A 12,353-nucleotide genomic window follows, 5' to 3' on the forward strand; every position below is an offset into this window, starting at 1 on the left:
GACTGATAGTTTCCATAGGAGCCATATAATATATAGACTTTTGCAGATATATGAACAGAATAGTGAAGCAATCGAATCTATCTATCAAGGTATATCCTATGATAAAGTAGTCTGATGAGACTAGCTCCGACATATATGCTAAAGATGGGCTTCAACAATCCATCAATTCGTCGGTTGATCAAGAATGAATATAGTTTTTATAGCTTAAAATACCCCAAGCCAGTGTTAAAATCAATTGTTTCTACAATAACTTAATATCGATTGTTGGTATTATGATGCGATCCAATTGGTTTCCATACACATGCTCTACCTGATAACTTATATGAATATGTAGACCAAATTGAATCATTCAAAACTCAGTTCACATAGAACATTTCCACAATATGAATTGTTTAGCTGAATAAGATAACCAATGTAGTGTCTTATATCTAAAGCGACGGCTAATTAAAGCCTTAATGTCAAAATAGAGGCGAAAAACATTTCAGATAGTTTTTTCGATTTTTCTGCTAGTTTTGACAACAAAAATGTTGCGCAAAATATCAAGATTATGTCACTTCAAAGTTATATAAATGTAGAAAAAATTATTTATATCAAGTGTGTAATGTGTAAGTTTTCAGAATGCGTAAAGGTCATCACCTATAAAATTCTTGAATATTGATAAATTTTAAAGTGTTTCTTTCTCATCTGAGGGAGGTTCCATATGTATCCAGAAAAGTAGCTTAATGTAATTAATATATGTTATATATGTGTATTTACCATCTACATATTCAGAATTGAGTAATGTCCTCTTAAATAAACTATGTATATAAGAACATGTTTACCCTATTTATACCCTGTTAGTTGTCGATCGAAAAGCGCAAAAACTCGAATCTGAATGTCAAAATCAAATTCTTTGCTCAAAATGATAGAAATCACCGAAACCGCAATTGAATTTCTGTTAATGCATTGAGTTAAGCTTTAGAGGAATTTATTCGGAGATCTGTTAGAGTCTGGTCACCTGTTCCCAGCCTGCCCACCTGCTCAACTGTAGTAAATTGATTGCCAAGGGCGTAAAGCAACAAAAAGAAACTGAAATAAATACAACAAATTGATTGTTTCAAGCAATCGATATGCATATCTAAAAGCTGCTCAAGTTGTCTTGTCTTGTCACTTGACTCGGTTCAATTACGGGGCAAAAAGCGCAGAGCACACGGCATCTATCTACCGACACACGAAATCTAAAACACAAAACCGTCAGCAAATGGAAAAACGGTACAAATAATATTGAAAAAGATTTATTAAGTTCGCACATTCGAAAAGCACTTGCGGCTGACAATTAAAAAGCACTCGGCATCAAATTTAGACGATGACGGGACGGGGTATCTCCGTTGGCAATTGAGACGGGGCCCGAGGAGGGACATTCAAATCGAATCGAATCGAATCAAATCATTTCGACTTAAAGATACTCTATAAAGCAAGCTGAGAGCAAAGGAATAAGGAAAATAAGTACAATAAGAACTCCCAGCAGACATCCGTCTGTCATATATGACATTACGAAAATGATATTCATTGATGTCCACGCATCTTTAGAGGGCATATCCCGAACTTAACTTTAATTTTAGTTAGGTGTTGTAAATAAGAAGCTACATACCAAATTTGCTGACTCTGGTGCTTATATTCGCCGAGTTCCGTTAGGCGAGTAGATCGTACTGGAAAGAAAAAAGAAAAACAGTCAAGAATATTAAAAATGAATAAGATATCTTTCACTGATTACAGCGAGCAGCTTGTAAAAGTTCTGGGTAATAACTGTTCAAAGTATTTGATACACGTTCTTACCAAATGTAATCGAAAACAATTATCGACTCCTCAAGCCTCCTCGACTAGGAGACAAGAATAATATGTATTGCAATATACAATTATAAAACGCGTCACGAAAAGCATATCTAACGAATAGCTAGAGAATTTATTTGGAGCAGCATTCACTTTATAGATCCATTGTTTCCAATTGAAAGTTACATATTTTCCAATTAAACTAAAAATGGAAGCTCAAAAAAGTAGGCTTTGTAAGACGCCAAAATCTATCGATCTATGCTATTGATTATTACATTTCTAACTGTTAGCTAATAAAACATCTGAATATATGTAACTTTTATGGACAGATGTGTTTTGCATATTGTTATCGACAAAAAGCTCTGAGTAAATCGTTATCGATATCTGTTATCGATTGTTAAGAGGCTCTTATATGAAAAACTGCGTACGATTTAAAAGTTAAATGTACTTATGAAAACTTTTTTGTGAAGCTGCCTGACTGGCAGCACATGCCCTCTATATACCCTTGCCTACAGGGTAGCACAGAGCTTAAGGCGCCACATATGAGAGTTTGAGTGTATGTGTGTGGCAGAAACAAGTGTGCGTGTGTGTGTTTGTAGCCATGCTATATGCTGCGTTGTTGTTTGATACGCCTGTGCAAAGCATTTGCGATGCCAGGTTGTTCGGGTTGTTTGGGTTGTTCGCGTTGTTCGAGCATTTGTTGTTGTTGTTGTTGTTGGTTTTGTCTGCGCCTTGATTACTTGTTCGCCTGCGCTCGTTTAATGGCGGCAACAAATTGTCTGCTTAATTGTGAGAAACCCAACAACAGAAACAACTGAAATTGAATCCGAAACTGAATCCCAATCGCATTCATTGTATCTGAATGTGACCAAATGTATCTGTAACTGAATGTGTGCTCCGGCACAAGCGCAGTTCTCAATTGAAACAAGAGAAAAGCAAGAATGGAAGAATAGTTCTACAGAGTGTCGCACAATCAATACCCTAGCTAAACTGATCTTAGGCAACATAACTTTCTTCAGCAACAGGCAAGATAATGTTCTAATCAACTTAACCAGAGATTAATTTAACTATAATATTAAATATTATATTCTATTAATTTCAGCAGCCTAGATTGGACATCAGTTTATGATCTGATCAACTTATCAGGAATATACACTAATAAAAAAACCTTTGACATATCCCATAGCGTAGACCGAGTACCCTTTGTAAGTGTATACGAAAATTAAATAAAATGCGCAGGCAGCTAGCTGCCTTTGCTATATGTACTCGCATTATCATTATATGGTATGGCATGATTGTTATTATTATTATTTTTCTGTTGATTACTGTATTGTGTTTTTCTTAAATGTATTTTGCATTAAACATTCATTAAATTGTTTTTGGGTTTTGTGTGTGGGTTGTCGCTCGTTAAGCGCTGCGCCATGTGTGAAATTGTTATAAGCGTTTAATTAAAACAAGATTAAAAACTTGAAGCAAAACAAAAGCTGGATTCGTTCAAATCGCTATTCAAATCGCACTCGCGAACACTATCGAATGCACTCGATATTTGGTTCTTGACATGGTTCAAACGGTTAATAGAAAGTGGCAATCAGAGCGAATGCTCTGTGCCGATACAGATGCAGATACAATTGTCAACAGCAGCAACAGTTGCTGCCGCAGCAGCAGCAACAACTATCAGATCAGGCAATTGTCAACAGCAACACATGCAACAAAAAAAGAAGTAACAATTTTGGCCACAAAATGTTGCACAAATTAAAATTGAACACAATAATCAGCGCGACATGCTGCTGCTGCTGCTGCTGCTGATGTTGCCAGTTGCTGCTGCAGTTGCCAGTTGCTGCTGCACTTGCCGCTTGTTCTGCTCGCCTGTTGCCTGTCTGTTGCCTGTCGTCAACGTCGTCTTTGCTCATCGTCTGCTTTCTGAGCTGCAGCAACAACAACCAGCAACCGCCTGTTGCACATGGCCTGAGCAAATGACTTTATTATAGGTTTTTAAATTTATAAACGCAACATTTACCATGCTAAACACTCCAAATTCCAGCTGGCCCGCCAGGCCGCCTGCCACAGCAACAACAGCAGCAACAATTATGAAATTTTTTGCATTTCTTTCAGTTGCTGCCACATATGGCATGTGTATGTGTGGCAAATAAATGGGCAAGCCAATTTTGAAGCCTAACAAAGCATAAGCTTTCAAATCAATTCTTAATCCAACAGAAGGAAAGGGCCCTGCAAGAGGATAATCTACACACAAAAACTAATTATGATTCTCTATAATTTTGAGGTAAGCTGTAAATTAAATATAAATATTTGTTTAGGTCCGGGGCTTATTAAAAGCAAAATCAAAAACAACTTAAACAGACGGACTTTGTTAGATCGGATTCGATTATACATATATCGAGAGGCACAGCGATATACAAATCGATAGTAGTTCTCTTGCTTCACACTAAGTACGAAAATTTCTTTATTTCTAGATATATATATGTATACCCCAGATATATTATATATATGAAATGTTCGTCCGTCCTATCATTGCCCTTCTTTTAGACCATGTAGCTTCTCGATGATCATCTTCTAATGGATTGACTCTCGTCTACACACTATTTATTGGAAACGGTTTCCGCTTGACTTTTGACAAAACACACACACACACAAGCAATTATTGGAGAAATTAAAAACTATTTAACGGTGAGGGATATTATATAAATATATACACAATACATATATATATATATATATAACTTTATAATTTTGCAGCTATGAATCTTGAGAGTCGGATGGAGTGTTGGGTGGAGTTGGTGGATCTGTCACATCATCCGAATTTTCATCATGAACATCCTCTGGAATTGCGGCGCAATTAGTTGATGCGAACACGGAGCAAATTGTTGGCACTCACCCGGCGCATTCTCAGCATTATCCGGCTGAGCTGGGGCCTTGAGCGGGGGCCATCGGATAACGATATTGACAATCTCGGCCAGGTGCTGGCGATTGCAAGTCGGATTCTTTTCGCACTGCGCTAAAAAGTGCTTGATGAAACGCATGCTCTGCCTTGTGGTGGGCAAACGCTTCGGTTTCTGATTGCGACGTGCTCCACGTTTCTTTCTTGGCACAGCAACAGTCGCTGCTGCTGCTGCTGCTGCTGGCTGGAGGGTCTCGGCCGAGCGGCTACTGGAGTCGCTCCGTATCTCAGTCACGCTGTCAATTGGCTGGCCGGCAGCAAGATTCCTGTTAGCCCTGTTTCTAGCCTGCCTTCTGGTCCTTGGGGCCAACTGGGTTGGCAACGCCTGAACCATGCCCATTTCCGAATCCGTATTTGGATTCGAATTTAGATTTGAATTGCGATCCTGTAGCAGGCTCTCGGCAGCTGATAGACCATCAGCCGGCACGCCATTCAGCAGACGCTCAGTTATCAGGGCCATTTGCTGTGGGCCAATGTGAGTGATGCGACGAATTGGCCGCCTTTTGATCATTTGGTTATTCACAACAAAATTCGAACAACTGGGCGCAGCGTTGCTGCCGCCAGCGTTGCCACTGCCGCCAGGGTTGCCGTCATTAGCAGCGTTGCCAGAATCACGACTCGGCCCCTTGTTGATTTCTCGGCCGCTGCGCAATTTCATGTCTACTTTTGTACACTTCCTAAGCAGGAATATCTTTTACTATCCATTTTATTATCTCTTCCGTACTTACCCCACAAAGATATAATTATATATATATAAATAATCTATTTTTGAAGTGAGTGTGCTATCAAAATGGTGTTTACTGTTTGGGTACGTTGTGTGTACTGAATTAAGTTGTGGGTTTTGGCAGCTGAGCGAATTTTCCTGCCTGCAATGCCAACTTTGATGACAAAAAGAAAACGGTTGAACACATTTTTGTTTTTTCTCCCAACACAATATACATATGTCAGGCTACATTAAGCACACCAACTCCTGTTTCAGTATAGCCTACAGACTCTCTTCCTGGAATCAGACTTGTTTCATTTAATTTGACAATAAGTATTAAACCCTAAATACCGTCCAATAAAGTATCTTTATTATGCACTGCGAACCACTAAATCCACTCAACAATTGCTTATAATTCACGACTAGTTCAAGCCGGCATTCGTTTGAACAATACACTGTGCTTCGACTTAGACTGGATTGAGTAGAGAGCTCATAGGAAAATCTATCCGGGTGAATTTTGTGTGAAGCACACTTAACTACATTACAACTATTCATACGCTAATCAGCTGCTTGGTAGCTTTCGTAAGCCAATTGTTCAGCTCATTTGAGCTTTGTGGAGGCGTTTGTTCAATTGAACAAAGCAGCGTTTAGAGCTCTTCCAGCTTACGGCCCACTGGCGGCACACCAGGTGCCACCCAAGTAGCTGGGCATTAATCTCGGCCATATTCAATCCTTGGGCGTGATAATTTAGATCCAATCCAATTCACAAAATGCTGTAGCCTACGCAATATGCAATTCGGAACTTGGGCGTGGGCACATTTTTGTATCTTCTGTTCTCTTTTTTTTTTATGTTTGTTCTTTAGAATCTTTTCACAAGTTCCGATGCCCAATTCAATTGATCGCTGCAGCTGGGGCTAAGCTTGTGCGGCATGCACATAATTTGTAGCCTTAACTCATTATAAAAACGGAATACAGGGTGTGGGCTAGCGGCTGGGTCAAAAACTGAATACTATGTTTGAAAGTTCGGAAGTCAAATGAGTTTTGCCACTTGTTGTCAGCTATTTTATGACTTGTCAGCGAACGGGGAAGGGGGGCAGCCTACCTCGTTATATACATATATAAATATTGGGTTTTTATTCTTTCGATTTGTGAACGTGCCATCAGTTCGCATCATAGTTCATAAGTTTGTTTCTTTATCGGAAACAATAAAACGTCACAAAATGCTTTGATGACTGCTTACAGCTGGTTTGGTTCGGTTTGCTTACAAGCGCTTTGCTCAGCGGCTTTGTTCGCGTTTTATAAACTCTTCAGCTTATTTTTTGTGGGTTCGCTTTTTATTTATTTTGTCACTGACTGCGGTTGCTGCTTCCGCCTAATTCCGCTGTGGCTAACCACATTTGTGGCTATTCTCACAAAATCACGCAGCAAACAAATTTCCATGATTCCTCTGAGCAATGTATTAATACTCTTTCAATTTCAATTTAACTGCCAAGTGCTGCTAAAGTTTATCAAATTACCCCAAAAAATTGCAAGCCTTCAGTTCTCTTCCCAATCCTTTGACTTATTCCTTTAACTTCACGTCAGAGCCGACTCCAAACATATTTCTATTTCATATTAAATTGTTTTATTTCTTGACTAAATTGTTCCGGGCATTAATTTCTCGTTTAAAGATTAAGCTATCACGGCAGCGCTGCCACCTAGTTCTGCATCGACATATGGCAACACCTAAGCGAAAACAGCTCGTCTACGACAGCTTCATTTGAGATTGACAATTGTGCGAGTTAGCGCTCCGAGTTTTTTATTACATATCTATCAACTTTAAAGCTATAATAGATAATTTCAGTGTTGCCACCTGACACTGCATTGCTAATATGGCAACACTAAACAGAATATAGCTAAAATTTGACTGCTTTGTAGAGATTTAAAGATATTTTTCCAAGTGTAAAACACTTCACTGAAGATAAAATTGCCGTAGTGTATTTGCCTTTAGGGCTGCCAGACATTTTATATATATTTTACCTCCTGTCAACTGTTTGTGAGTCTCATCTGAATATTGCCAGATCGCTTACACTTAGTAAAAGCTTTGCAAATAATATTCATAGCAAGCTATCTGCCTTCAAATTGTGAGCAAAACGACGCAGCGTTGCCACCTTATACACCATTTTAACAGGACCTTAAGCGAGCTCAAGAATAGGGCTTTGCTAACAATATTCATAACAAACTTTTTGAGTTAAAATTGTGAACTTAAAGCCGCAGCGCTGCCACATTACGCACAATTTTTAAATGACCTTAACAAGAGCTCAAGCCTTAAGAAGAGCTCAAGCTACAAAATTCATAGAAATTCTGTACGATTCGACTGCCAGATAGTGTATTTATGGTATTTTAAAGTTCCTAACGCTGAGCACATTAACTTTATATCGCACTTGCTGCTCAAGTGCGCGGCGCGAGTTAACTTTTTTTTTTTGCCGCTCGAATTCGAGTTAGCTCTCTTTGCACAGACCCCAAGTAAATTTATGCGAAATTCTCGTGCTTCTCATGGCTGATGGCGATTGTTGTTGTTGTTGTTGTTGTTGTAGTAGTTATATTTGTTGCAGCCGCATATTAATAAATGTATGTACATCTATATACATATGCATTAGTATGAGTAAATGGCCAGCTAGTTCATCGTCGGCTGCGATAGTTAATGTTTTATTAGAGCTTGCGTGCCAGGGCTGTGGCTCTGCCAATTTGGGTGAGGGTCAATGGGGAAGGCTCCGCTGCCAATGCCTTTGACTTGGCCAAAGGGGCGGTGATTTGTTGTTAAGCGCACGTAAAGTCTTTCGAGTCAGTGCATAATCAGAACTCAAAACGCATAACAAAACTAAAAAAAAAACGTGTTATTAGCAAAAATTCCCGACATTTAGCAATCAATCCCTACGAGTTGTTGAGCCAATGAAAGTGTTTGCTTAAAACTTGAAATAATATTTAAGTTAATAACGTTTGGCAAAACTCACACACGAATTTTGCCAATTGTAGCTTATGCAGCTATCGAGTTCCATAGGAACACAGATTATATACTTAAGTATTTTAAGTTATTTATATCAAACATTTGTTTTAGCCTTCAGTTAGGCGTACAAAAATGTCGAAATTGATAAAAACTATGTAATTGCTGGGGGCGTTCGACCGGACCGTTTCAGAGAGTAGTTCAAAATTTTAGCGTCAGAAGCGTACCAGCAGCGTGTGGCACTGAGCCAATTGACAGTATTCGTAATATATCTACATTCTATATGTAGATATTGTTGTGATAGATGGTAATGGTGCCCTTAACACTGCCCTTATCTTTGGCCGTTATCACAGGTTTATTGGGCTTTGTTGTGGGCGCACTAATTCAACAGGATGCATCCTATCGGAACCTACAAACGACTATGGCCAGCGATCCATATATCTTTCAACGTCGCCAGCAGATCTACGAGGCGGTGAGTCGCACCTTTCTCAAGCCAATCAAATCGATATATACATATATATCAATATATATATATATATGCATATATATACATATATATTAGTTGAGACTGGTGGTGCAGCCGCGTCAATCATTTTACAACGATTCTGGCGAACATGGGCGCGAGCTGCGTAGCGAGGATAACGACAATCCGGGCGGTGATCACACGAGTCCGCCACCGGAACTTGAGGACACGGATTCCGTTTTTGCCAACTATGTGAAATGGTTTCAATCAAACATGCACACTGTGGTAAGCTTTTAACAGGACTAGAAAGCTCCAGAACTTTTTAACAACACATTTTCAAAAGAATATATATATATATATATATATATAGGAAGTTGAATACTTTAGGAATAGAGAAGAGAGCTGACAGCATTTGGATAAAGTTCAGTTTACTTTACAAGCAGATGAGATGTTTTCCATTAATCCGACTATAGAGTAGATAAATATCACCCAAAATGCGTTATATGCAACATTCTATATCGTGAAAAGACATCAAAAAGTTTAATGTTCGGCATACGAGAGTCTGCAGACCAAGTTTGCTGGCTCTAGCCTCAAGCCTCAAGGCTCTAGCTTCGCAATATGCTCAAAATACAAAATTTCGATAACGATAACTTATCGATTTTATGCAAACGGGACTTGAGTATTTTGCTCTGCTCTCCAAGATCGGAGCTGAGCTAGATCAACATGCCTGTTGATGCTAAGCCAAAAATGGGCATTTGAGAAGCCTGCTGCTGTATCTCCAAAGGCATTCAACCCTTTTTAGGCATTGTCAATGGGCTCTCGTGGTCTAAGTACTATAAGTTTATACTTGAACATCATTTAAATCGGATTGTTTAAAGCCCAGCTCTGCGAAATACACAGTAGTTAGTCGCATGCAAGCAACAATTTAACAAACTGTTTTGAGGGTTGAGAGCATAATTATGGACTCGGCCAAGGTTTAAGCTTAAAAAAAAAAATTAAAATAATTATATAAATAAAATAGGGCAGCAGCTTGATTAAAGTAACCAAATCAAATTGGTACTTTCTATCGAAAAACAAGTTCGCATAGATCAAAGCTTAAGGTTTATAGTTAAATCTAAAATTACACACAATTCCCAGGCCCTTTCAGTTTCAGTTGCAATAAGTCTCAGAAAATAACCCATTTTAGACCATGTTCTTCACCTTCTCATTGGGCGTTGAACCGCTGCCGGAGCCGGAGCCGGCCCATGTGGCAACGCTGATGAAGTACGGCTTTCCCGGCCTGGACGATATACATGTCTATCGTAATTTTGTACTATCTTATGATAGACGCAATCGGATTGCGCACTGGGTATGCGAGCATTTGGAGAGTGATTGTTTGATCGGCACGGAATCGACAATTGTGCAGAAGCCCGCTGAGTATTTGGTGGATTCAAGCATACCGCTCATATTCCGTGCAAATCAACGGGATTACCGTAACACAGATTGGGTGGGCGGTCATATGGCGTCGCCGCACAACTATCGCTGCGATCCGCTCAAGTATTGCGAAACATTCATAATGCCAAACATAGCGCCCGTCAGTCGTGGCCTCAAATCAAGGGTATGGACACGCCTCGAAGCCTATGTCCGCGAATTGGCAATCAAATGCGGTTCGGTGTACGTTTACACGGGACCGCTGTTCATGCCGCAGCGCATCACATTCCGTAACTGGGCGATTCGACATCAGGTAATTGGCATGAACACGGTGGCGGTGCCCACGCATTTCTTCAAGGTTATCATTGCCGAGTGCAAGGAACACGAAGATCTGCCCTATATGGAGGGCTATGTTGTGCCCAATACCGAGGTCGAAAACAATCTGGAGCTGAGCGCATTCATGTCCAATATCCGCGACATCGAGCACTTTGCCGGACTCAAGTTCTACGATGGCGAGAGACGACCGCAGCTACATCACAATATACAAACAGTTGATTCAACTCTATGAACCAAGCGATTGTAATGCATACAGTCGCCAATGGACAAGCGGGCTTATTGGTGGCTGCCAGACTTACGATTTGAAGTTATTTATAAAAATCGAATATTAAAACATTCTAAAATCTCTAGTAAACTGTTCGACTCTTTGCAATAATGCATTTCAACCTTGCCAGACTGTTACAAAGAAATAAATTATGGGCAGGCATATGATTGATAAGAATTTCTAACTTTTCACTGTTAAGTTTGCCATTAATGGATGCCAGATAGTTTTCTAATAATTTTACATTCGCTCGGAAAAAGTTTATTAAACTTGAGTGTTGCCAGACTATTCACAACTAAATTAGGCGTTATAATAAGTACATATGTATGTTGTCTAGTTCAGTAAATTGTTGATTATTTACCTTAATGTAGACCATTTATTTGTTTTGTTAAAGCATTTCGAATCAAGTGAATTTCCGTTTAGGGTTGCCCGACTGTTCGAAGATTTTTAAATCTTAATCAGCTATCACATATAAAAGTTGCCAGATCGCTCACAGTTAATAAAAGCTTTGCTATTAATATTCATCATAAACTCTCTTGGTTAGAGTTGTTAACCTAACGACGTGGCGTTGCCACCTTACATATGTTGCTTACACAGTAATAAGTATGCTTATTAACATCAACGATTAATATCATTACAGGCCATTTGTTTAATTTTGTACAGCTTTTAGGCTCAAGTGAATTCACTTTCATGGTTGCCAGACTGTTTCTTACTGATTCTGCACAAGTTATATCAGCTTAATTAATGAATCTTGCGCCTTTAAGAGCACTTTTCACTTCCTATGCCAAGACTAAGACTTTAAGATCTTATAGAATTGTCTGTGCTATCAGTTGCTTAGCTTAAATATTGTTGTTGCTGTTTCTTATGCTTTGATCTTTGATATGGTTTGTGTTTTCTTGGGAAGAATCTGTCAGATTGTAAAAGTCGCAACTTATCGTTCAGGATCTAACTACGTACCCGCCCAGAACTCTGTCTCGCTTGCTCCCCCCTTTCTCTCTCTCTTTCTCCCTCTTTCTCCCTCTCTCTCCCTCTCTCTCTCTCTCTCTCTCTCTCTCTCTCTCTCACTCTTTCTCTCTCTCTCTCGTGAACATTGTGCCTTGCTTTAGCCAAAATGTTTGCTTGTTTAATTTTCATTATAATTCAAGTTCTTTTATTGTTGTTTCGTTCTTTTTTTTTTTTTGCTGTTGTTATTGTTGTTGCGTTCATGTAATTAAAGTATCATTCACACCGTGTGTTCGCACAAAACTAACGGCATTTTGCTAAAATAATAATAAAAAACAAATGTGCGCTGAAAAGAGACAGCGAGAGAGTGGGAAAGCAAAAGACAAGCACACACCAAAAAAAAACAAAAAGGCTACGAAAAAAAAGTTGTCGTTCGTTGCTTCCGCCGTGCGACAGAACCCAACAAAAGCGGCCGCTTCAATGACTCAA

General features: G+C 39.3%; 2 protein-coding genes across 2 annotated transcripts; one reads left to right on the plus strand and one right to left on the minus strand.

The window, feature by feature from the left end:
- Window positions 1-4,393: 4,393 nt before the first annotated feature.
- LOC115768237 lies at window positions 4,394-5,586 on the minus strand. Its single transcript, XM_030712762.1, has 3 exons — window positions 5,494-5,586; window positions 4,703-5,442; window positions 4,394-4,646 (listed from the first exon to the last, which is right to left on the minus strand). The coding sequence occupies exons 2-3, from the start codon at window positions 5,421-5,423 to the stop codon at window positions 4,564-4,566; spliced, it is 804 nt and encodes a 267-aa protein (XP_030568622.1). The 5' UTR covers window positions 5,424-5,442; window positions 5,494-5,586; the 3' UTR covers window positions 4,394-4,563.
- Window positions 5,587-8,568: 2,982 nt separating this feature from the next.
- Window positions 8,569-11,070, plus strand: LOC115768241 (endonuclease G, mitochondrial). Its single transcript, XM_030712767.1, has 3 exons — window positions 8,569-8,923; window positions 9,014-9,199; window positions 10,101-11,070. Exons 1-3 carry the CDS (start codon window positions 8,756-8,758, stop codon window positions 10,890-10,892), a joined length of 1,146 nt encoding a protein of 381 aa, XP_030568627.1. The 5' UTR covers window positions 8,569-8,755; the 3' UTR covers window positions 10,893-11,070.
- The last annotated feature ends 1,283 nt before the right edge of the window (window positions 11,071-12,353 follow it).

The sequence above is a fragment of the Drosophila novamexicana genome, unplaced genomic scaffold (assembly GCF_003285875.2).
Source record: "Drosophila novamexicana strain 15010-1031.04,08,12 unplaced genomic scaffold, DnovRS2.1 tig00001711-arrow-arrow-pilon, whole genome shotgun sequence".
Classification (NCBI taxonomy): Eukaryota; Metazoa; Arthropoda; class Insecta; order Diptera; family Drosophilidae; genus Drosophila; species Drosophila novamexicana.

Coding starts and splice junctions, on each gene's coding strand:
- LOC115768237 (XM_030712762.1), bottom strand. CDS start 5,423: ATGAAATTGCGCAGCGGCCGAGAAATCAACAAGGGGCCGAGTCGTGAT. Junction 4,647..4,702: donor TAATGCTGAGAATGCGCCGG/GTGAGTGCCAAC, acceptor CCGCAATTCCAG/AGGATGTTCATGATGAAAAT.
- LOC115768241 (XM_030712767.1), top strand. CDS start 8,756: ATGGTAATGGTGCCCTTAACACTGCCCTTATCTTTGGCCGTTATCACA. Junction 8,924..9,013: donor GCCAGCAGATCTACGAGGCG/GTGAGTCGCACC, acceptor CATATATATTAG/TTGAGACTGGTGGTGCAGCC. Junction 9,200..10,100: donor AATCAAACATGCACACTGTG/GTAAGCTTTTAA, acceptor AACCCATTTTAG/ACCATGTTCTTCACCTTCTC.